Genomic DNA, 26,950 nt, shown 5'->3' on the forward strand with positions numbered 1-26,950 from the left:
ATTATACATGATTTTACGAAATATCCCAAATCCAAAAAAGATACCAAAGTACCATTTTATATGCACAGTTCATATGCATTTTAAAGACCTCCGAGTCGCATCGGTTATTTTGACAAAAACAACAAAACGACCACCATCGAGCCGTTGTTTTAGGCAATCGTTTTCGATAACAGCATGGATGATTTGATTATAGTCAATTTAAATCAGGTCACGCAGTGACCTTATGATTGCCAACGCCCATCCAATCGAGGTCATAGAGTGCGACTTTCGTAGGAGGATAGGTAATGCCAAGGTACTGCTGTTAATCTAATATGTTTTACATTGTTTTTTTATCTGTACCTGCATCTGCGGCGGTCCCAAGTTCAATTGGATTGCTCTCTTCTGGTTACTTAGTTACTCCAAACGAAAATTCTTGACTTCCCGCATACTTCAATGGCAAGCAGCATGTACATTGTGCAGACGCGCTAAAAAGGGGAACAAATGTCAAAAATATCGCAATGTCGGCTTCTTTTGCAACCTGTCGGTTTCCAAGCATATCAATCAAAACACTCAATTCAGTGAATTGTATCGATGCAGCAACGAATAATAATTAAAATACTTCAGGTGACATTAAAATATACAGTTCATCTTTAGCAGGATGTTATATGGCGGTCTATGAAAATTTCTTTTCTCTCAATCAAGAATGGAATTTAATAGCTAGTTCTCAGCAGTTGAAGCACAAATCCTTTGTATCCATTGGATGGATTGAAATGCGAAATGCACTTTTCGCATTCTTTATATATAATAATCTCTAAGAATTCTCCAGAAGAGAAACTAACTGGTAACGAATTGTATATAGAGCACATGCACATCTTCCTACTTTTCCAAGATACGTCCTTCAAATTTTCGACCAAGCGATGAATTGCCTATTTCAATGCCATGTTGCAAAAGTTCTCAAACATTCAGTTCGTTCACTAGCGTATCCGTTTCCTAAAGTATCAGAATTAACAGCGTTCATGAACGCTTTTTTTCAACCTTTATTCAGATAGAAAATACGTTTTGGCCACGGAACGTATGAAAGAAAGTTAGTCGTTCGCATCAGGTCACATGCAACTGACGCAATTATAACCGATCATCTATGACCTCATGACTTGCATGGGTGAAATGAGTTCCAGAACCAATTGTTTCGTTATTTCGATTATTGCCACTCTCTGGTACTTTTTTCTCGTGTAATTAGGGACAGGGCGTTTTGTGTCAATGTCGAAGTCAATGCTGTGGTATACGAGACTGCATCAAGCCTGCATGCATGCACCGATGCACGGCGCACATGCAGTGCATGGTGACGGGAAATATGTATATGCTACAAAATTGTCCATAAGTTAAGTCCGGACCGTGTTTATTACAAAGACTGCGGTTTGGCAACGAAACTGACATACCATGCAGTATAATTGAATAGATGGTCTTAGTTTTGGAAGTGACAATAAGCTGTTAGCAAATTAGTAAGGCAGCGTTGGAGCCGGGCCCAATCCCGTAAACGACGCAATAAGACGACGTATTAGAGCCTCGAGCAAATGAAAATCAGCCAATTAATTATTGTGTTCATTGTAAACCGAATTATTGATTAAGCTATAGCTAGTCTTTGCGTGTCGTCTAGATTCTTATATTTCAAAGAAATTTGAAGGACGATACTGCACTATAGCTTAGCAAAGGGAAATCTATAGTGAAGGATACATATGAGGGTGGAACAACTTGAACTTTAGCCACTGTATGCATGCATGGTTAAGAATTTCATAGTGCGGAGAATCGTTTTCATTTCAGCATGTTATTGAAGCCGTGGGTTTATGCATACATTCACGTTGAAATTGAAGGTGTTTTCTCCATCGGGTTTGGCGGATAGCCTCAGTGCGATTTCAGCATGAATTAATAAAATCCTCAGCAGGGCGATTCCTAATTTTTCGCATTAAAAATTTTGTGCAGCTAATCAACCGACGACGGGCAATCAATCATGAAATTGAAGGAAAATATAGCAATGAAAAGATTTCCTCCTATTTATAGATCTCTAAGATGAACGGCATGCAGTTACAAATTTTCATTTTCTTCAACCTTTCAAGAATTTTCATGCAAAGGCAGCAAAGCAACTGAAATTTCTAAACTCGCAGCGGATATGTACATTGACAAGGTGTCTCATGAAAAACGAAACAACAGATTTTTCAGCAGGATACTTTGAGTATAATCACTGAATCCTGACGTATGGTATCGAAGAGCAGTTATATATATTAGCTTTTCGTTGATACCCTTCTCGGCATTTCATATTTATGACTTAAATGACTTCTCTTTCTTGTAATATAGGGAAGATAGAAACTATACCCGGCCTGCATGTACAGTACTGTCCTTATTCTTTTTCGTTATTATCAAAATGGCTACTTGTTTTGCCGTAGTAGCTATAAGAGAAGGGATTACCCAAAAATAAAGAGCTGTTAAATATTTATGTATGTTATATAAACAATCTATGTATAGTGAAAATAAACGTAAAAATGTTACTCAATGTATGATAAATTTGTGTTGATTATCATTTGAATTCATAATTAATTATATCTCAAAAAATAAAGTTAGCAAAAGTCTGTAGAGGAAGTTTTTCAAATATTTCTTGAATTCACGTCTAAAAACAGAATTTTTCATTGCCATTCTTTGAATACCTAATCGATTTTCAAGGTAATAGAATGGAGAAAGATTACCGTATATAAATATTTGGACTTTGTTCGGTATATATTTGTAGTCGCTTTTCACTTTTGGAGTTTTGCTACTATTTTTAAAAATTGCCCGATACAGTTCTCGCTCGGAATTTTAGTCAAAGATCAAATTCCAAACTTTCAAGGTGACTTAATTTGGCGTCGCTGGTTATTGCTATATATATATGCGGGAATATATGGGTGGTGATGTCGAGTTAATTCAAAATAAAATACCGCTTCCGGTATGCAAAATTGTTTTTAAGTTCCAAAATGAATCCCAATAAATTAATTAAGTGGTAAAATGAAATTTGTCACTCTGCCTAACCACAGGCAGAGTGATGAGCTTTCTTTGCAGGAACAGATCAATTTTCATCCAGGGTTGGCAGGGAATATTCAGGCTCAACATACTCACATAAAACCTTTGCATGGGATTCCTTGACAATATGCGTGATTACCACTAAGAAAGCAGATTTATGAGGGTTGCATAAATGTGGCGTCTGGCTTTTATCTGCTAAATTACATTGTTTTATGACCAATGAAGCGGCATTTGGATTCAAAATAGGTAATGGTCACTTTTCATGCCAATTCTTATTGCTTATATATTGTATACACTTAATGTATGCTCCCAAGAGAAATAGTGAGTTTTGTTTTCCCAAGAGTCTGAATGTTTCCGAGACGAAGTGGAGGGAAACATTGAAACTCGAGGGAAAACAAAACTCACTATTTCTCGAGGTAGTGTACATTGAGTCTTTTGTTATATGGAAAAAACATACAAGTTACACAACAAATTAATTAAAAAAAACCACCTACTTTACTTTGTTACGACAAGAAGCGGGCAACAATTTTTCACTTGTTTTCCTGGCGGGAAACATTGCATTGATAGTTAAAGTCGTATGACTACGAATGAACCAATCGCATTTAAAATACAAAGCACCTATATAGCAATGATGGTTATCTGTTTATTTATGAAATTCAACGGCGGTTGCCTGATGTTACTGATCTACCGCGAATTTTACCCAGTACCTGACTAAATCGTAACTGCATGGGTTTTAAGCGACCAACTTGAATTAGCGACTTCTAAAATTCGAAAACGTAACTCAGAATATTGAAATCCGTGCCTGTTTTAGGATAATTTCCGTGTATCGTAATTTTACTTAATAGTTAGCAAATGCGGTTTTTGTTCAATGGGCGTGATTCATTACAACGTACCAACCATGACGAACCATTTTTGCATCAGTACAGGGATAAATTTGATAATCACAAGTTTTTATACGGAGAAAGATAGTATAAGTACATGAAGCAAAACGTATTTTTTGCATAAAAAAGGAAAAGGATTTCTTTATGCAAATCATGTTCTCTCGTCTTTGACTGTTCAAAATTTAGTCTTCAAACTTGACACAAAATTAAGTAAATATAAACACTGATTTGCCGACATTTTTTTAACTAGTTTTTTTTAATCGAATTCGACGAAGAAAATTCTTCACAATCAGATTGTATAAATTTAATCGTAATTCGCCTGCCTTTATCGAGCGCTGTGATAAAACCTATATATAAACTGGGTATATCACCAAAAAAATCTCGTCACACTCATAAAAAATTCATAAAGGTCTACAAGACATATTAGAACAATGCGTCGTGTGATTAGATAGATTACACGAAAGATAAAACGAGAATTGTGACGCCTGATTCAACTTTACTTTTTATCCGAAAAGCATTAGTGATATTTGTACGCGAATATATCATGTTCGTGTCGGTTTAAAACGCGCATGCATGTATGACGGCTACTTTTGGCATATCTCGTTTATAAAATTAAAAACTCGTGTTGTCTCCCAAACAGGAGTCAGATTATTGATTGAAGATCTTGTCCAATGCAATCGGGAATCCAACCCATGCAAAGCCTCCGGTTTACCACATGCCGGCGCGTTTAAGACTGCACACTGAGAACTCAGAAATACTATATATTCGTAATACAATTAAACACAATATTTTTAAATTCATTTCACTTTGTTTGACAAGGCTAGTTCAATATGGAGCCCTATAGTTTAGGTTCCTAAAGATATCATAACAAACGTTTATTTATATACGAAATATACGAGCAACTCTTAGTATAGATACTCAAAGTAATTAATAAGGAAGAAATAATTTATTATTATAATAAATTAATTCCGATCACTACATCGATTCGGATGAAGCAAGTCACGAAAGTACTTTTCACACAGTTCAATCTTCTTATCTGTTATCAGCGAAATAAAAAATGACATGAAAAAATATTTTTGATATTTCGATACGTATATATAGCTGCACCATCAAACATGATCGACTTTTTATAAATAGATACAGCACGTATTCTAAAATTATGTTTGGAGTTTGACTGGTATTCTAGTGGTTATATAGAGCGCTTTGGATATATGTTCACGGCAAAAACACGGCAAAATAACAATCGCCTGTTTAAGTCAATAGTGGGAACACCGCGCAAATCATGATCAATTTTAACTGAAGCTTGTAGCGCATTTCAAGCTGAGAATTGCTGAGCAAAAATTCGTGTCATGTACCAAGTTCATGTATGCACATAAAATCGATTTAAGTGTTTCATTGACACTACTTCACAGAAGTACAAGTGCAGCCATAAGCCCCGTAAACGAGCGCATAATGATGTGGGTGGTGATGACGCTTGAAAGTGGCTATTGAAAGAAAATACGAGGCAGACGTGTTTGAAAAAAAATGCCGTGCCGATTGAACGCAATAACAATACGATCAATAATTTCCGGATTATTTCGACTACTGTCCATTCAGTACCAAGCGACCAGGAATAGAACTGCAGTCATGAATGTTCGCCCTAAATTTGGCCTTCGCTCGGCATATTGCTTCCGCGGGAATATCAAGATGCGATCCGCTCATTCTGTGCGATAAGATCATTAAACAAGAATGCACTTCGATCTATCAATACTATTGGATATCCCTGATGAAATGTTTAAAGTGCGTAATTTTAGTCTCTATTCTTTCAAGTACGCCGGCACGTTGAATGTGATCCATGTTAAACATATGTGATCGGTCGTGTCCTAGTCGAAATACGCAACAGACGAGCAACTATTTAAAACACCTTTACGCTATCGTGTTAATTAAGTCTCACTGCATGGACAGTGGGCCTCCCCCTTTCCTCCACAATGGTGTTGATTAAAGAATAGTAAAAACAGACCTCCCAAATCCTAAGTACTTCGATCGCTATTCATTTCTTGTTTGCACAACTCATTTGACACAAGTGTATTAATTTAAGTTTCGCTGTCGTCCAAAAGCATCGCAGTAAATCGCGACCCAGCGGGAACTTTGTAAGAATCGTCGAAATTTAGAAAACTGACAATTGGGACGTGGGTGTTCCAAGCCTTTCCATGCACTTCTATAGGATGCGGTCATCGACGCATTCCGTTTAGTATATTGCTGTCCCCATACTAAATTTGGGCACACAAACAACGCGAAATTTGTGTGCTTTGGGGCGTTTTATTGCTGTGTAATGGCTTCCTACAGGAATGAATACAGGAACTCAACGTCGCCAACTTAAGGTCGAGCCTAATGCTCTGTGACAATACAAACCCACAAAATCTCTCGATCGTGTTGTGAACTGGTAGGGGCCTTATGTTGACTTCATTATTGAGTCATTTGGCTTAGGAATTTGCGAACCTGTCGGCTGTATGGTTTTGATTACATGTATCAGAGCAGATGAAAGCTCCAAATTACAATTAATGTTATCTCAGATTGCCTATGGAGTCCCTCCCAGATTAGGACCAATAGGAATTTCTATAGAAGGCAAGAGACTCGATAACACGTTTGGCCGCAACGTTTGTTCGACCTTGGGGCCTGGCCATGTATCGACAATATTTCCGTTGCCTGTATTCAACCGCAATACAATTTTTCAACAGGACGCGCACAACCAGTTCCCTGCATTATACTATAGGTGACTCACTCTCTCAACTCTCTGCCATAGATTGTCAACATTGTTGTCTGTAGCATTACAAATGCAGAATGCGACAGTGGTATACGTTACCGAACATGACACAACACTCAAAAGGTGCGGAATGATTTATCGAAGCGATTAACACAGCTTTGATGTTTTCTCTCGCAATGGTGCTACAGTAGCTGGGCGAACAAAGTCACCCTATATCACGCTATGTCGCGCTCGTCCCCCGGTGAATAGCGATATCACAGAAGTTTCCGGCAGATGTCGCAAATATTTTTAATTAATTTGTTTAACCCTCGATGATGATATAGTTAGAATCAGCATCGCTTATATTTCGTTGAGGTCGTCGTGCATGACAGATTGCGCTCACCTCTGCTGAGAATCGAACCGCGCGCTACGGAAAGGATTTAAAAGCGTGCCCGAACGCCCGCGGTGTCTAGTGTCTTCTAACACGCTACACCGTGAACATCTGCAAGTGGTTGACAATTGCTTTTGCCTGCTCTTCAAGTCCTTTGGCTGCCTTGTATCTCCCCGTATCGATTTGGCCGAAATCAACCGAAACATGCGGCCGTGTTTGTTGACAATCCAGTCAGTTCTACTCACCATTGTGCTGGTCCTTTATGAAGTCCACTCATTCCGTTGGCTGTACGTACTCAGACACAAGTGTTTGTTTAATTGTTTAACAAAAACGAAACAGTATCGAATAAGCTTCGGAGAGCTGTTTCTTATTGTATGTATAGATGCTATACGCCCGAGTTGGCAACACACGCAATGACCTTTCGCGTTTGACATCGTATCAAAAATAGCCCAATGCTTCTCGATCGGTCCGGTCCGAACGAGTTGCGATATATAAACCCAACGTTATGTTTTTGTTTTAAACTTTCATTAAGGGGGATAAACAGCACGCTGGTGGATGAATCAAACGAAAGAGACCTGCGTCGCTACTTGTGCTCGTCGTCACCGACCGCCAACAGAAATCGGTTGTTGGACAAGGAACAGAAGAAAATTTGTCGAAGGAGAACCAGGTTTATGAAGTACGTCGTTACCGCGGCCGAACTAGCGAGGAGCGAATGCTTGAGGCTCGCTAAATACGAGAGATGGGATTGCACGGGAGTCCTTCAAGCGCCAAAATTTTCGAAGGATCTACGAGTTGGTAAGTTACTATAGAAGTATTTGAAGGATACGTCAAATGGTGTCTTGAAATCGTGTGTCTTTTTCGCGCTTCAAACGCTGCCAAAACGTACGCGAGTCGTCACAACAGAGCGCGTCTGGCATATTTATTGGAATAAATAACCGTTTTAGGGATATCCACTTAACCTGTCCTGTCATCTACCGGGCGGCTTATTTACATCCCTCTTCAGAATGTCATAGAAATACTGTTCGTATATTATATACAGTGCATTGTACACCGATAACTATAAGTTTATTACAACTACGATTTAGGCGTTGTACTGTTACAAGATAAGTAACAACAACAAGGTCGAAATACGCGACGCTGCGAGGAATTTGCGAGGAATATCGATATCCAAACGCTTGTGTCACAAGAGTTGACATTCACAACACGGACACGTGCTACGCGAACTCACATAGAGGCGCAACGAAGCGCTAGTTGTAACAATCGTACTACATATGGGCCTTTTCGTTTGCAGAAACGACCGCTTCTGCACCCCACAGAAGATAAAATACGAAGAGAATTCGATAATTAAGGCCTCGTGTTTAGCTAAGTTGTCAACTCTCTGCGAAGAAGATAATAAAATATACGAATCTTCTGTCAAGCGTCGTGTTTACGTTAGAGATTACTTAGATTTCTCTGGGTACACGAAGTAAACTCTTTCAAACATAAACAGTAGCGGTGGGACGCAATAGTGAGTACGGCATACCTTCATGCGTGCAAAGTGGCGGAGGAATTATATGCAATATATTGATACTCCCTGCAGGAGTTCACTCTATGTCGGCAAACATCTTACTGTCATTGTGCGTTCACCAAAAAAGGTTATCTGAACTTTTCATTTGCCTGCCTATTGGTCTCAATCGAGTTTCCTCGATTTCCATTCACCCAACTTTTTTTTCGCCTCAGTCTGAGAGGATTTTGTCACTTAGACGCATATGTAAACGATTGATGATTAGAGTTGACGTAAACGACCACTAAGCCGTGTTTGGAATTGGTTATAAGCCCAGCGTCACATTGGAATTTACATCAAGGATTAAGGTTTGATTGAATAAGTGAATAAACAAAACACGAGCAGCATATAAATATACAAGTGTGGAAAAAGAGCGTACATATACTCTTTAGCAAACCGAGCAAAACCCCCATCTTCTCAATAATGTGCTTTATACGCCACCCAATATCTCGCCGGCGGTCGTGTAGACAAAATTATAAGAAAAGACCGAAAGATTTACGGCTCTCGACTTTACATAAGTACTATTTTCCGGTGGTATGACAGCTTTTAAAACCGTTTCCTTATTTAATCTGTTTCTTCTGCCGTTGCATTTGGGCCCTACACGGCAACTACAGCCCTCGCAATCGTTAGTTTCAGCCTCCTCGCTCGCTTTTCTATACGGGTTATCGACAAATTCATATTTCACAACAAAAGATAAACGAAATTAGAAGAGAGTTAAAAATAAGCCACGGTAATTGCCGCGAATCTATTTGAATCTTATCACCGAAATTGCTTCAATTTTTTGACGTGCAACTGATGATACAAATTGGGATTAAGATTGCCATTTGAAAACTTAACCTTACCGATTATTCCGCGTTGCATTGCGGGTGGAACACGCTGGTAAACGCATCAGAATCAGCTGACAGTCAAATAACCGATATTAATTGCAGATGCATGATTAGGGCAATATATAGATTTGTCGAACTGAGATTTGATTCGTGTAATTTCCACATCGTCAATGTCAATGTACTCCAGACTGACGCCTTAAATTGTGGAAATTTATAGAACTTTTTTTATCACATTTGTGCGATACTTTTTATAACATGCATCCGATGTCATAATATGGATTTTATATATATGGGCTGTTGAAATTTCAAATAGTTCTACCCAAACTAGCTGTGGTGTATAAATGCACCTTAACGCCTACTTCATGCTAACGTGCTTTAATTGCTACGCAAAATCGCTGCTTGTGATGCTTGAAAGCGCTGGGATACTTTATGATAAGTTATCGCAAGTCGAAAGCTTATAGTTAGATAGATTAGTGAAACTGTAATTGATCGGTTGGACAAATTCCTAAAATTGAAAACATACTTTATTTTCCAGTACTTATTACCAACGCAGCATGATCTGATTTTCATTCGAAATCCCGTTTTAACGATGCTATCAATACGGCTAGTGTGCTGAATAACCCAAAACTTTTACACACACACTTTAAAATGTTTGAAAATTGCCTCGAGCTATGACAAAATTTAGAACTATGATGTTAAAAACCAGTTGCCCTTTCACTGATTAACTACTGATTGAGTTGGTCTTTATAGCATAAAGCTTTTGCCCTAAATCATGTGAGAATGCTTTATATAGCGAGATTGCATGTGACTTCGTAAACATGTACATAAATGTAGTAAGATTCCCTGAGAAATAAAATAATTCGAAGCTTCATATGACGCGATATGTTCGTTCAAGCTAACAAGCTTGGTCAGAGATTGATTTTATGCCCAATTGGCAATCATTATATGTACTGCATACCTTGCACTTTAATGTGACACGGCTCTAATATCATTGTGAAAAATATTATTTGTATCAGTACTTGTAATCTTATCTTCATGTCCGTGTTATATATATAGGTTCATTTAAAAACTATATACCACGCTCATAAATCTACTTATATACATGTTATAGTGACATTGTTATTGTTAAGCTGTTGCGCATTTGTATATGTATATACGCACGTTTCAATGACAATCCTCAAATGGGCAAATAATTGTTTTCGTTCATCTTCCAAACAAACAATGCAGTTTTGTCATGAAATGTATACAGGATGTATAGATAGTTCTAGCGGTGAATGCATGGGTAACCCATAATGCATGGGTATTATATTACCTGTGTTGCTACTCCAAAATCATTTTCAACCATTGTGACATTTTTTCCTACGCTCGTATATATATAAATACGAGCGTAGGAAAAAAATGTCACACTGATCAATGAGAGCTCAACTATTCGTTGATAGATTAGGCTATATATACCTATGTAAACCTAAAAATATGCTTGGAAATGTGCTGTTAAACCATAGCATGCAGATACATACCAGTAATTAAGCATCAGCTATTGTCCTCTGGGCTAGATTTCACATGCCTTATATAGATAAACTTCATCAAATGGCGCATCATTCACGAATGGTTATAATAATCATGAACAACTTCGCACAACGATCGCTTGCAGAACGCTTTAAAAAAGTAATTATTAGAATCAAACAAAAAACAAGCATCAACAAGTGTTTTTACATTTGAGCGTCATATTCCGACGATATATATGCGATCACAATAACTGAAAAACGGCGTGTCGTATAGACTAATATCACAGAGAAAGATGTGTTGCCAGTGTTGGGAATTAAAATAAGCAGCAGAGCGCATGCACGCACGAGTACGTTTTTCTTGACGCAGTTTGTAAAAATGGCGAATGTGTAGCGTGAGTGTTTACAACTTCATTGGCCAGTTGTTTAAGCTGTTGCTGAGAAAACGACGCAAAAAATACTTCCGGAAATCATATATTGATGCGACATTTTGAAATACATAAACAACCGGTTCTGTTAGTGAATCACATGCAATAAACTCCTGAGGCTGGTTATACGAAGGCGAAGGCCGTTCAGTATAAACTGTCGATTAGCCTGAAAATAACACTTTTATAATATTTTCGTTTTTATTTCGAAAAACTTTAGTTTTCTTCCGGGAATAATATATACTTGAAGTCTTACCCTTTTTAAGTTTATCTACCGTTTGGAACAACTTAAAACGCTTCGTACATTCAACCGGGCTCCTATAATCCAGTCCAAACAATTTTGGAGTATCCCAAAAAGATCGAGACAGTAACACCGGAGAACAATTTGTAGTCAATGGATATACATTTTGCGACACATATTCTTATCATTATTTCTATATCATGAACTATAGGTCTGTCAATGTTTCCCAACAAGTCCTTATTTGGGCCTCATGTAGTTATAACATATTCAAAGCAAAAGGAATATCTGCTAGAATCTATCCGGCAGTTTCAGATGTTGACTATATTTATCGGTTTTGGAGTTGCGTATAAGAAATTCTTGAATTTCCTTCTTTATACATAGTTTGCGGTTGTCCTCATCACGTGAAAAAGAACCAAGAATGCTTCAATAACACTTGACAATGCGTTTATTTGTCGCATACTCGTTAACGCAAACCAGAAAATTGCCGTAAAACAATTAATCACGCTTCCATCATCGTCCTATAGCACGGTAACGCTGACATATATAAATTGCCAAGAAGGTTGTTGGCATGTTGCTGTTTAAAAACCGTGGTTTTGACGACCTTTAAACCGCAAAAGTTGGTTTGATTCATTGAAAAATTTTCAATTTAGTCGTTTTCGGTTTCAAGAAATCAACCAATACATTATTATTACGAATCTGAATTACAGATTCTCCGTTAAAAACTAAATGGCTATAGGCTTCAAAAGAAACGAAACCTACAACCAGTAACATAGTTTTTAAAATTTCTATTTGAAAGAAGGTTTCTCTTTTTATACCATGCAGATAGTGCGCGGTATTAAGCAAATCGCGCGCAGATTTCATACTTCGATCACTTAAGACTATATGTTCATCGTGTTCATCGTGTATTTAAAAGGCAAAATGCGGGATATATCTGCTCTTCGTCCAAAATGCACCAACCGAATCTAATAATCCTAATTCTAAACCTTAACCCTAACCTTATAACCCAACCCGCGTAGTATCCGAAGTCTGAACACGTTAAAAGAATGTCAGTTCCTCCACAAAGTCAGTTTTTTAGAAATTGACAATTTGGCTCTATATATTTATTTAAATATATAGGTCCTATAGCTATATATTGATTCGATTGCATGATTGCACATATATGTGGATACAATTTGATAATACTCGGCTGCCTTTCTAATGCGCAAAACGCCCTATAGTTTATATAATCGGTATAGTTCTTCGAATGTTCGTGGATCATGCAGGTAAAACTTTACTCTGCAAATTCTCGCTTTACGAACCGGAAAGCCGTTCGTTCGAGGAGGTTCCAAATTCAAAGGTTACACCTTCAATCAGCCGCCTAATTTCAATCAATGTTTCATTAATGTTACTTCTAGGAACAAGACAGGCGGCATTTCTACACGCTTTATCCTCGGCCGCTCTGGTTTTCGCGGTGACCCGGAGCTGTGCGGCAGACAAGGCGTGCGACTGTGGAAAGCAACCTAGCCGTTCGCTCCTTGATAGATACGCTGAGGCAGTGGAGAGAAAGAATCCTGGTCAGCCGCGAAAGACGTATCGATATGAGGGTTGTCACGACAACATTCACACCGGCTTAAAATTTAGCAAGGACTTTCTTGATCGTCGCGAAAAAAGATTAAAGAAGCCCGCAAGCAGGAAGATCCTCAATCTTCATAACTATGACCTGGGACGAAAGGTAGGCTTAAATACGAGAGTATTCATTAACGCGTTTACTTAGAATATACATGCAGCAATCCTTATATCATTTCTATGTTCTGTTAAGTCTGGCCACATAAACACCGGCTTTCAACTGAACATGCAGAACGGCGGATCTAACACCATAAATATATACTATAGGCCGATCAAAACTTACAAAAAGTCCCATTTGCTACTTTAAAAACTCCACAAAACGGTTTTGAATTTTTCAGTTTAAATTTGTCCCATGTAACATGACTTCATTCATATATTAAACCGTGTTACTGAATGGATTTGCTTAAAAATGTTTTATATGCCAAACTCATTTTGATATAAGACAAATCAGTTTGGTACATCGCTTTAATGCTAACATACGTACAGCCATAAATATAAAAGGAAGATGGCTTTAAAGTTAAGCTGAAGCTGTTAGCTTGAACACATAGGTTATATATAGGAAGCATATTTTCGTACAATAAAATGGTCGGCGGCTTCCTCGAAACGCTTCGGTGGATGCGTAACTATTTGTGAACAATAAATACTTTGCATCAATTGCATGACGACAGCTCTTTTCTTGGCATAACACCGCAGTGACATTGTTGAGCTATTAATTGCAAGGTTTTTCGTCGAAAATACTGCTGGGCGTAGAGACGCCAAGGCCTGGCAGGCGTATTCATTGCATTCCCGATCATACAAACCTTGCACAGTTATTGACGCATAATCCGACCAGGCTTCCAACTGCGAGAAGAAAAAGGCCATACTCGTTGAGTTGGCTATAGAAATGCGTCCATTAAAAAGTGGGAGAAACATTTTCAACTTCTTTTCTATAGCCCTAAAATAAACAGGGTAGAAGAATGAGAGTATTAAAATGATCGGAAGCCTTATTAATAGAATGTATACTATACTCGTAACTGCATTAATGCCACTTGTGGTTACAGTGAATTCATAAAAATATTTAAGCAATTAATTTTCTCTGCATGGCAACAAATGCATTGTTTGATGTATGAAAATGATTTGGATCGAAATTAGGTCGAGATAAATAGGATATTACAACTTGGATTGCTTTGTTGACTTTGCCATGTTGACTGGGCATATCATTACTAAAAATTACAAAGTTAAGTGATGTCTAAAAGACGCGTAGATGTAACCTCATATGTAAGATTACACTTGGTCAGTGCTTTCGATAACACGTTATTATTAGGTTTCCCTTTAGGCTTAGCTGGAACTCGAAATTGTAGTATTTGCTTTTCAGATTCCAACGCAATTGCGCTGTTAACCTGTGAATTAAGTAATGTATATATCATAAGATTAGGCGCAGCTAGCCGAGTCTCTGCAATGCGGAACGCGATTTCCGGCTATTCTATATTCACCAATCTACACTTTATTGTACATTCAAATTCCAGATGAAACATTTAATTGCACCAAAACCGCATTCCTCATACCAGCGTTGATATATTTACATTTCCTATTTACAACTTTTATATTTCGGCGGGTATAATAATTTCTTGCCAATATAAAGACGTCTTTTCAACAGTAGGGTTGAAAAGGCTCAACTTTTCGCTTGTGAGAAACAGAAAAGTCAGCCTGCGTTACTGATTATATACCTAAGTAATCTCTGGTGTACAGACAGGCGCAAATTATCGCTAATTATGAACATTTATATATTTCACTTATTGCAGGCCTTTTAGGCCATAAACGGCGATATGAAAAACAACATAAGGCAAACATGCATGTGTTTACTGCAGCTACACGCTCGTTCGTATTCCACGCACATGCATTGGGCATGACACAGTAGTGAAGTAAGTAACTTTCCCCTCTCCTCACAGAATGCTGAAAATAATCTCTGTAAGTAAAATCATAACACCATCATAGGATATAGTTTTGAGGGGGAGCTTGGGGGGAGGGGATCGAGCGCAAGTTTTCGCCGATGGCAAGCATGTGCCTCCTATATTTCGGAAGTTTTGAAATACTTTATACAGTATGTCGCCGTAAACATCACTAGGCATTCGAACATATAACAACTTAATTATTGAAAAACAAACCACTCAGACGCTGTTAATGGCGGACAATGCTCGTGCGGTCAGAAAACAAACAAACATAAGTGTTTTTCTAATTTGTACCGTGTATTACGTCAACGTGGGTTGGAACAGAATCGTGATTGCCCGAAATCGTGTTGCTTTTAATAATTAGATTTCTTGCGAGCATAATGAAACCCACGTGCTCATTTGCGCTATTTCGACATCTAAGTTTACATAAAGTCTGCTAACAATCAGCCCGTACTGCATGCCGCAAATGCACAATCGGACTTGCAATCGACTTATGCTTGGCGAAGGAAAGATTTACCAGCGAACCTCTTCAATTTTGGCAGCACACAGCCAGCGTCATTCGTGAAACGATAAAATGTGGTATAACGGTTTTTGTGGTTGCCATGCATGTGCTTGCGATTCACGGCACGGAATTTTGCCAGACCTATACAAGCTGCTATAGGGCAACGCTATATTTCATTTTCCGGCGTGATATCTTACCTATCGATTCCCGTGTTGTAAAGCTAATTACAAGATTATTCTATTTATGATCAGTGTTTAAAGATCATTTCTGTAAGATCATGCTAACTGTGAGATCCGAGAATTTCACTGTTTATCACCAGACACCACGCTTACAGATCTGAAAGGATCGAATGTACTCGTTTTGGATGTAATCGTTTTCCAATAAACTGGATGATATGCATTTCATATACATAACGTATATAGCTAATGCGACCGAAGATAACAGAACACTGATTCCTCATTATTATCTGCGTATCAGTTTCAAACGCCAGACATATCTGTTACACCTTTCCACAGATTGCACCCTCGACTATTAAACGCTGTATTTATTGTGATAAAAAAGTCTCAGTCCAGCCGTGCTCAAACACAAGCTAGCTACTGTTTTACTAAGGCAGCGATATTTACACTAAAATGTGAACGGGCTTTCTTGATCGGTATACCAGAAACCAAAATTACCAAATTAAACAGTTATTGGGGTTTTATCAAGATTTTTTTCTTCGCAGTTGATTTCAACAATAATGTATACTAAAAATAGAGGTTTCTTTCGCCGATGGGAGACTGGTATACGTCATCTATAAAACGATCTATACCGCTAGTTCTCTTCTTGCAATTGGCTTTAAACGATGCCAACAGTTGTATAAAAGCTTAATTGAATATATTAGGGCTCCGTGTGCCGAGTAACTTTTTGTTAGCTATACAGCATACTAGTCAATGGAAAAACATTCTGATAGTGCGTGCTCGCTTGCAGAATTTACCGGAAACAATCTAATATTTATATAGGGAAATTGTAAATGCTCTATATAGTAGCGATTTAATATGAAAGAATTAGGTCTTATTTTCTTAAAGAAAACCGTCTGTTTATAATTGCAACCACTAATCTGGGCGTAGTATAGAGGGGAAATTAAATTGCAGGCATTCTTTACTGTTAAATTGGAACCGATTCCAGGATTCGGTAAAAGTGAAGGGTTTGAAATTGATTACTTTGCTCTATTTCAAAGTAAAAGAATAGATTTTTTGCGTATTCTCTGTATTTACGTTGATACAAGCAGACACACTCCTATTCGGACTACCATACTAGTACAGGTATTTTAGTTATCTGTTGACTCAAATTGAAAAAGTTCTTTAGAATGTGCGAGATCATGCATGTGTTGACTCACATCCCTTCGTAATTGAGCAGAGCTGTTAATTATTTTCGTCTCAGCTGCGTGCGGCCCAGACAAGCGTCTTCGAATCTTCGATTATGATTCAAAGGAAAATTGTCGGTCGCCTTTGCCTTGTGAATGCCGAAGACGCGTTTGTCGGACGTGCTGACAAAAGGTGACTTAGGGAATAAATCGAATTTACTACTTCAATTCACTAATCTTTTGTCTGCTCGAGCGATGTCTGTGTTTATAATTGGTCTGATATCTGCCATAATTTCTTTTTTCAACAACGGCATATATGGATTATATAGGAATGAAGGTAATTACATGTTATATAAGTAGACGATTGCGTACAAAGATTTTGTGCTATGCAATGAATTTGCAACGGCCTTCTAATTTCTTTCCAATATGCTGGCGTCAGTTGAATTCCATACGCATAACGTGTTCAACCGACTGAACGGCTATTTCAATATTTCATCTGCTAAACTATACGTGACGGTTCTGCGCAAAGGCATTTTATTTTTTCGCTGTATGGAGCATTTTCAAAATGACCACAAGTGGGACGTACAGTCGTTTCCCTAATTTCCTCGTGTAATAACGAATGCGACCATATTTAGCTTGGGTCAACCAGGGGCATCAAACACCAAGACCTCCTCAACACTAGGTCATATATACATATAAATGCTAGTTTCTTTGATCAATCAGTGGTTACACCACTTTCAGGAATTTCCGCGTCATTACTTGATTTGATGGTGCCAATCCGGGGGGGGGATTACATTTCTAAACATTAGCTATACCGCGTATGTGAACACAATAGTGTGTTTGCACGATGGTTTGCAGAAGTCATTTATCTCGATAAACCAACAAATATTAAGTGTAAAGTTGCCGGGTTAAGCAACCAAACAATAAAAAACCAAACCATACAGTCATACACTGATGGGTTTCCAACAGTAAATGTAAATCAATGCTTGATAATAAGATAACTACCTATTTACGGATTGGTGCAAACGAAAAATTACAATATTAAACCAATAGTTTCCCCCCGTAAACCATGAACACTCCGTGAAAGTAAGTAATCAAAACAACGTTCCAAAAATTCGGCAGGCAACTATTAATTATCCTTTCATAAAAAGTATAATATCAAAAAATATGTATAATAACAAATTATATACTATATTATTCGTATGTCGAAAGATGGTGTAATTAACTGGGGGTACAGGTGTATTAAATGGGGGTACAGATAAGCCTTTTTTTCGTAATTTGTATGTACGTCTTTACGCTGTGAAAGTAAAACTATCCCCATAATTGACTTCAATCGTGTGAGATACTTGAGAAGGGCTATGTCACGGTTCGAACAGGCCGGCGATTTCTTTCAAACCATTCTACCGCGAACTCGTATTGCTAACTTTGCATCAAGACGAAGAAAGATGACGAAACTACATTCGCGTAGTCTCGCAGATCGTTGCTGCAAACTTGTTATTCGATCGGGAGAAAGTCTTTTAAAGAAATATCTTTTATTGTGGATCGCGTCCGCTCCAACGGAGGATGAATTTATTACTAACCAGTACTGATACCCACACGAGGGATACAAAGAAAATTTGGGATTCTGTATTTTGTGTATAAGATCTTAAAGAATATGTATCCCTCGAATGATGCATCGCTCGCACATTCGTGATTTTCGTGTAAGTACATTCTTTTCCTATATCTTTTCTTTGCTGACTTGGAATTCATGGCAATCACGTGACATAGCCCTTCCGAGTCAAATTCCTGGAGTGTAACGTGATATCTGTGATTTTTCCATTGACAGGTGGTCCGGGAGAGTCTAAATGCAACCTGCCGCTGTCCAGGTTTTGGGGTTGGCTCTTGTGCACAGGAATTATGCGTGCAACTGCTCGTAGTTCCGTTCAGCAAAATCTCCGAGGAAATCTTCGATCGCTATAAGCAAGCGCGACTGGTGACCCTTAGCAAAAGAAACGCGGTTCTCAAAATCAAGAATAACGGCAATAACGAAAGGAGGGCGCGGAAAGTCAAATCTGGTGAAATGGCCTATCTTTATGGATCTCGGGATTTCTGTCTCCCAGACCCTACCAATCCTCACAAGAAACCTGGAACCAGGGGGCGTGTATGCGCGCAGAGATTGAAGTTCGATGCGAGGAATCTGATAAAATTCAACCCAGACTTGCCAGATCGTTTTGATGTTTGCGGCAATTTGTGTTGTGGACGAGGGTATAGCATAGTAAACAACACCAAGAAAGTAAATTGCAGATGCAGATTTTCCACATCTAGATGGAAATTAATTTGCACAAAATGTTCCGTGCCGGCAACTGTGTCTATATGCAATTAACTGACGTAAATGATTTTCGACCTATTAGAGGCGTATGGTATATTTTACATCTTTCTTTTATTCCGAGATAAAAAACCAAACTTATTGCTTGCATGTTTATAGCAAAATTAAGGTTTGTCGCGACGCGAGTCGATGAATTAAAATAGAACTGATTAAGCCTATACAATGGGTCCGCATCAATCGTATCGTATTGACCTTTTTAAACCAATATAGATATGTATCTCTCTCGCCATATCAGTTCGAAAAATTGAAAACACATCTTCAAGATAAGCATCTTGGCAAATTTAAGATTTCGCCTAAAACAAAACAAAACACAGACAATTTCGATTGTGAAATTCCGATTTTAGCTATTACACAATCATTTTGTAACATCCAATCGAAACTGCCTACATTGCTGCTCTAACCTATATAGATCTAGATGTTCCTCTCAGGAATGCTTTTCGTTTTATACTTCTTAAACTGTCGCTTGGTGTTGGATATTAAAAGAATTTTACGATTGTAACTGAATTACAAAGGAAAAATTGCATAGTTTGACTGTGCATTAAATCCTATTCATTTTGTACATTTAAAGAAGGGTAGCTACTTTATTTTTATCGGTCAGCATTTCAAAAACTTTTTGAAATAAACGTGTTTCAAATGAAGTGACAAGCGCAGCTTATTCAAATCAATAACTCGTCATGCAATAGGATCCAGCAGTTGCGTAAAATTTACAAAAAAAACTTTTTTCGAAAAAAAATATTTCGAAAGTTTTTTATTCATAAATTTTAGGCATGTGGTGAACCGGATGTTTGAACGATACAACAAAAAATAGTCCACAGTCTTTTTAATCATACAACAAGCTAATATGGAAAAGGGTGTTTACACAACCATTTCAAAAGAAATCGTTTTCCGAAGCCCAGATGAATCAGCAATTCAAATAAAACATTTGGATTGAATTACAATAGAGATATCTAGCTTAATTTGACTTTTATTACCTTCGCATGTTTTGGGATTTTTGACGTATTCTTAGAAAATGGGAGAAAAAAATGACATGCGGGCAAACACAGAAAGAAAGAAATTGCAAAAAAACCTATTCAACCAAGTTGATGTTTTTACGCGCTAATGAATTTGTCTATACTGCTGTATGTATGTCAATAAGTTTGGTTCGATTTTAAAATATTCGAAGAATATTGATAACTTATTTTCATTATGTTGTATTATAGATTTAGCATATGAAGTATATCAAACGTAGGTGAACTCAAATTAGATTCTATAACTATATTATATAAATATATGAAAAAGAAAATTATATATAATATAATATATGTAGAAATATTGATGTCTCATAGTTTGTAACATTTTAATATATATATGTTAATGAATGCGATGAATATATTTTAAAATATCGTTGTTGTTTATTTTTACCTATTGACTTTAACCTAGCAACATAGTTGGACAAATCATTTCTAAAACCATGAAAAGAACTGCCTATAAAAATCAGGTTTTGTAAACTTTTAATGGTTAAGGTGGATGCTATCCTATGTTGATGCACCAAGCTTTATAGGCAGGACATGCATGCATACAAGATGCCGTATTGACCAATTTCGGAGTTGCAGTTTACTATATACCAACAACATTAGTGCCGGCAAGAGGTTGGCAATGCTTCATATGATTGTTTTGTCCTCAAAAGAACCCAGAATTCGGCATGTACTAGGAAATTGTTGAAATATTGTTGACGAATCCATTTTGTATTTGGCATGCACTTGCATGGTTAGAGAGTACATGCAGGCGTCCCACCATAAAATTATGTTGTCTACGACGATGTAGCTAATTTGGAAATATATGGCGTTGCAATATGTATACGAATCAAGCAGTGCTCCTGAAAAATATCAATAAATAACTAAAGATCAAACAAGAGATATTATGAATATTTTAGATTCCGAGTGTCTAATTAGTAAAAAGAAAACACGTCACGACAATTAACATACTAGTCTAAATAGATGCCGATTATTGTTACCACCTTGATAACAACCACCTAACATAAGTTGAAGTCTATCGCGATAAATCATTATCTATTTCATCTTAAGCAGTAAACTATATATCCTTTTTTTGCATTAATGGTGTGGGTCAGTAAAAGAGCACGCAATCAAATAGATTTTTTTAAAATATCGATTTTCAAAACTCAATTTGAAATTCCTAATGGATGTTTTGAAAAATGATTTTTTCATGCATTTCAAATTAGCTTGATATGGCATGATATGCAACAGCCAGTGATTGAACCTCCATTGGAATGCATGCATATATACAAATACCACTAATTTAATTTGAAATGCATGCCCATAAACAATGCTTCGTCACTGTCTGGGTCATTTTGTCGAAAGCTCAAAAATTTCAAGCAATGATTTTGCAAGCAGCATAAAACATTTGTTAACCAGTAGTTTTTATTCAAGATCAGTGGCGTTCACTGGAACATATCAGGAACATTTGGACTGGCTGCTTATCAAAACAGATTTGAGAGATTTACCAGGCGGGAATCGTTATCTTGAAATAAACAATTATTGGGCGAAGTACTTGGGATATCATGAATTATCGAGTCAAGGTTAATGTTATCAGCCAAACCAAAGTCAAAGGACATGTTGATAACCTTACCCGAGATCCTGATATCACAAATACAGAATGAGGAATTCCTAATATCGCAAATATCGAATAAGAAATTGTTGCATTATACATGGCAAAAACGCGTTCGTTTTATTCGTTTATAAATATTTACGTTCTGCTCTAAACTGAACAACAAGATAACCCAGCTTTAGATTTAAGAATTAAGGTCACGTCTGATTCACATGTTAGTTTCGAGTGCACGTTTTTAACCATGCATGTATGTTTGTTCGCTTTTTAACATTGTTCATTCATGTGTTTTTTGTTCTCAAATTATATAATGGCGCTGCTAAATGAGCGTACTGCAGGCTCAACCATGCAGGGATAATTCAATTATCTGCTGTAGCAGATAATTTATTTATCTGCAGGTGACGTTATTGCTAGATTATCTGATGCATGGCTATATATTGACAAATTAGAACGCTTATAGTAACTACAATGTTTAATAATAAAAATTTACGTTCAAAATACAACGCTTAACAAGCTATGAAAGAAAGAAAAATTTATTGCATGGATGCATTGATATACAGCATCATAAACATTTTCACGTTACTACTTTTTGCATTCATACTGTATTATTCTAACACGGTTAGCATTTAAATAAAAGTTATACCGAAGTAGTCTAAGTTCAAAAACATATACATGACGAAGCAGCTGACGAGTTTAATCCCCCTAATAATATATATTGATATAGGACGCTTATAATGCGAGATAAACAATGAAATTCTGAGTGTTCCTAGTTCCTACAGCAGACTGATCCACACAGAAAGAGTTAATATCTATATGGGCAAAATATATCAGTTTGTAGGTTCACCACGTGTGTATATACGTAAATACTGTCGCTCTCATTCAAAATTACAAGAATATTCATCACTTATAACATTTGTAGAAAAGAAAGCACCACCTCAGAGTAGAATCGTTTTTTAAAACGATTTCGAATTTGTTCTATCCATGTGTACACAGGTTCACAAAATTGTAATGTTAATAAAGCTGAGTCCTCCGCCGTTCATTAAGCCTTGTTCTTTGTTTGATAGACAAAGCATTTCATGCATCAATAACCACCGACAATAGACATCGCCGATGAATTGCGATATACGAGAACCGTGCAGGCCTTATGTGCATTCATTTACGTTAATTTTTTGTTTTCTTTTCACAGATCGCACGAGAAAGTTTATCGCTGGACTGCAAATGTCACGGAATGACCGCGTCGTGCCCCGTGCAAATCTGCACAAGGTACTTGCCGATAGAATTCAGCATGATCTCGACGAGACTTTTCAGGTTGTACAAGAAGGCGTTGCAAGTTGAGCTATCCAACGCTGGCGAGATTTGGAAAGAGCTTGTGATAAAAAGGCGGAGGACAACAGACGATAAAAAACCGCGGTCGGACAGCATGAGGAAGCTGAGGTCTGGCGAAATGGGATACTTGTACAACTCGAGAAACTTTTGCGTCCCCGACAACAAAAACAAGCTGCCTGGTACCACTGGAAGAATTTGTGGGCATAGATTTCCGGATACTTTTGGACGTTTATCTCCAGTGGACAAGACACCGGTTAACGTGTGCACCAACTTATGCTGCGGACGAGGACACACCACCAGGACGATAACCATTTCCGTGACACAATGCTCGTGTAAATGGGACGATCGGATCAAAGACGTGAGGTGCAAGAGCTGCAACACGAGGGAAGAAATACGCACGTGCCGATAGCGTGCGCGGGAAAATCCGCAAACAGGCTGCGTCATGCGCACGAACCTCCTTCCACGCGCACCGTGCTATAAACCCACGAACACCTTCCACAATATTAGGATAAAATGAATACACCATAATGAATGCACCATATTAGACTAAATGCGCATAAGTGCATGCGCGTACGGATATACTTTATGTTTATATCCAAGCCCGGCCGCTTAATGGCCAAGTGAGTTTGAATGAATGTATTTAAATAGTAACTAAACGTAATGAATTCTAAAATGTTTGGGTCATCTACGCCGTCTTCCTGGGGCCAGTTGTATAAAAGACTAGTTAACTTTTAACTGTAGTTAAGAACAGAATTGTCCAATCATTTTATACAACCGGTCCCTGGGGAAAACACATTGGAAAATACCGTATTCCAAGTTTTTTTTTATGAAAATTGAATGTAACCAGTGTTTGTGCTCCTCTGAGGCAGTGCATGTTTAAGATTTTAATTTGTTTATTTAAAGAAACACATATCACGTTACATTGTGGGCAATGCTGTGGTCCTCAAAAAGAACAAGGTTATAGGTTTTTGCAAAAAATGTGTTTGCCCCAAGATAACTGAGCAAACTAAAGAGATCCATCCGAAAAAAATTAAATTTGTTCTCGAGGCCCCAAAAAAAGAACCTATATTGGACCTTTTATTAGTGTGGTCAATTTTTTAAAATTAAATTACCTTATTTATATAAATGACATAAGCTTTTTAAAAAATGTATTATACATATAATTTATAATACTGTAGGTAAAGAATGTTAATAGCTTCGCATGCACTTTTGCATTAACTTGTAAAAAGATCACATACACTTACACAGAAAATAAATAATTTTATAACCACAAATGCATTGTTATATTTCCAACACAACTAATTGAATGAATACTTTATGCAAAACATCAAAACCTTGCAAAACATTAAACAAACAGATGAAGTATTTCATTTTGTAACCGCTGATTAATTGTAACTCCACTCTTACTCTAAAGCGAAACCCCATCCGCAAAACGAATTTTTTCTCAGTTTTATTTCATCCAAAACTTTACGGTTGGGCCACCTATGGCACAACCGTATGAAAAATTCAAAATGGCAGCCGATCCGGGCACTGACCAAATGCAACAACTAACAAGTAATTATAAAAATCCATGCTTTAGGCGAAGATGACATATGAAAATACTTATACTAATGTGTTGATGGATTATTATACTTATAAAGCATCGCATCAACTTAGAAAATACTAATATTCTTGTATGTTTGCATGGTGACAGTTGATAAGTAATTCAGCTTGTACACCGCGTAAGTATTTAACACTGCGAAGTTTTCGGTCCTTTAACCCGGGCCTTCATCAGTTGAAATATCAAACCAATTGCACTGGCTCGGATTAACGGACCGAAAGCTTTGCAGTATTAAATACTTGCGTGGTGTGCCTACAAGCTAAATTACTTTAGAAAATATTGTAAGACTACCTTCGATTTTTCCGATTATGTTTGATAAAGCACATCTTTAACACGCCAGCCAGTATTAATGAGACGATTTTCACCTTGAACCATAATCGTGCTTAAGATTTTCAATACACATTTATACGCATAACATTTATCACATATATCGCCAAATCACAACAAAATGGCAGTAATTTTTGAGAGAAAATACCAGGTCTTTGTGAACAATAATAATCAATCCCAAAACATGTCACCGAATATCACCCAGTGACCTGACGCAAAGAACTTGATATGCATGGTGATCTCATTCAAATCCACTTTATGCATAGTTGGCCCTAATTGTTCTCGTGTAATTTTAGGCCTAGACCATACGTCGCATTTTGGTCGCGTCGAATGCAATTCAAACAATATAGATAATGAGATGATAATGAAGCTTAATGAGGTTTAACGTTCTAACGGATCCTAAGGCTCACATCATTACGATAGCACACCAGCTCTTACACTATATTTTTGCCCGCTGCCGATCGGTAGGGATGGAGACGGTATCCGAGCGAAACGGTCGGGCTAGGGGTGAAACGGTGTTTCTTTTGAGTTTGCTGTTTTCGGCGCAGATAATAACTCAACGAACCATGCTATTTTAACGGTACCTCCTCCATCCCGTGATCAACTGTCACACGTGAGTCACTGAAGTGAAACCGTGGAATAAACGATACGAACATCAAAGTACACACACACACGAAACAAAAAAAAAACAACCTGTAAATGTGGCGATCATTAATGAATTTACCTTTACCCCAAACACCGATTCCACGACCAAAACGGGTGTGAAAAGAACTGTGCTTAATCCTGCAAAACAAACTAACAAAAAAAAACAAACCCCAGCGAGATTAATAAGACGCTTCTCCCGTAGAGTTCACAACATCGCGTGAAGTCGTTAGGGAAACGGGAGGGATGGGTCACGCAAGCAACTAACAACTCGATCAGGCAAACTGGGCTCATATTTATACTCACCGGAGGGGGCAAGTAGCCGACCGGACAAGCGTCCTAGGACCCGCGACACTACGATACGAAGACCCGTATAACATTAACTTCCTTTATTATTTAATAATAAATACATTTATCATCTCATTATCTATTGTTTGAATTGCATTCGACGCGACCAAAATGCGACGTATGAACTAGGCCGTGAATACCGATAACAGCCATTAGTTGAGAAAAACAAAAGCTTTGCATCACATAGTTTTTCGTAAGAGTGACTTCTTAATGGTAGAGTTTGGCCGGCTATTTTTTGTAATCAATATCGTTGTCGATGACGATGATGAGAATTTCGAAGTAGAAAATTGCTGTTTATGCAGGAGATTTGTATGATATATTAGTTGTTTATCAAATCAAATAAATCAAAAATTGGTCAACAAGGTTGGCAGAAGCAGAGCGGAGACCATGGCTAATTAACATGGAGTTCATGATTGTGACATGTTCGAGCCACACAACTAGTTGTGCATAAAACGGCAACGGAGCTTGTTGGTTAGTCCTCAAAGTTACGATAACAAAGGAGCTATCCGCACGCCAACAAGATGACGGAGATTGTACTCGTACTCGTACTCGTACTGGGTCCATGCAATGTTGGTCGATGCGCGGCATATAACGCACATCCAAAGGAATTGGCCAATTGATTTGCCGCACGGAAATTTAAATCATGTTTTGTGTGTATTTTTTCAAAAATGCGTGTAAACATTGTACCCATGTTTGAACAACACGTTTACACGTATTTTGCGCACCGTTAATTAGGTAGTGTGAGTCACGTACTGCATACGAATCATGTAACTTTGAAATAATCGCTGTCAAAATTATTGGATATCGA

The 26,950-nt window shown here is 37.6% G+C and overlaps 1 protein-coding gene and 1 long non-coding RNA gene across 3 annotated transcripts; one reads left to right on the plus strand and one right to left on the minus strand.

The window, feature by feature from the left end:
• LOC114531899 lies at positions 1-25,199 on the minus strand. Its single transcript, XR_003687897.1, has 3 exons — positions 25,117-25,199; positions 13,962-14,095; positions 1-464 (listed from the first exon to the last, which is right to left on the minus strand). It is a non-coding gene; the product is annotated as an uncharacterized LOC114531899 (long non-coding RNA).
• On the plus strand, positions 6,812-24,467 carry LOC114531898 (protein Wnt-4-like). Of its 2 annotated transcripts, none has more exons than XM_028553499.1 (4): positions 6,812-7,305; positions 7,551-7,813; positions 12,951-13,267; positions 23,086-24,467. In XM_028553499.1, exons 1-4 carry the CDS (start codon positions 7,223-7,225, stop codon positions 23,632-23,634), a joined length of 1,212 nt encoding a protein of 403 aa, XP_028409300.1. In that variant the 5' UTR covers positions 6,812-7,222; the 3' UTR covers positions 23,635-24,467. The 2 variants fall into 2 exon arrangements, with proteins under 2 accessions (XP_028409300.1, XP_028409301.1); XM_028553500.1 differs by lacking the exon at positions 23,086-24,467 and adding an exon at positions 18,759-20,570 and having other exon boundaries at positions 6,822-7,305.
• Positions 25,200-26,950: the final 1,751 nt, after the last annotated feature.

Source organism: Dendronephthya gigantea, unplaced genomic scaffold (genome assembly GCF_004324835.1).
Source record: "Dendronephthya gigantea isolate DGI-Jeju-01 unplaced genomic scaffold, DenGig_1.0 000076F, whole genome shotgun sequence".
Classification (NCBI taxonomy): Eukaryota; Metazoa; Cnidaria; class Anthozoa; order Malacalcyonacea; family Nephtheidae; genus Dendronephthya; species Dendronephthya gigantea.

Bases quoted from the DNA above. Each gene is read 5' to 3' on its own strand.
- LOC114531898 (XM_028553499.1), top strand. From the start codon at position 7,223: ATGCGGCCGTGTTTGTTGACAATCCAGTCAGTTCTACTCACCATTGTG. The intron at 7,814-12,950 runs GTAAGTTACTAT...TGTTACTTCTAG, and splicing joins TTCGAAGGATCTACGAGTTG to GAACAAGACAGGCGGCATTT. The intron at 13,268-23,085 runs GTAGGCTTAAAT...TTCTTTTCACAG, and splicing joins ACTATGACCTGGGACGAAAG to ATCGCACGAGAAAGTTTATC.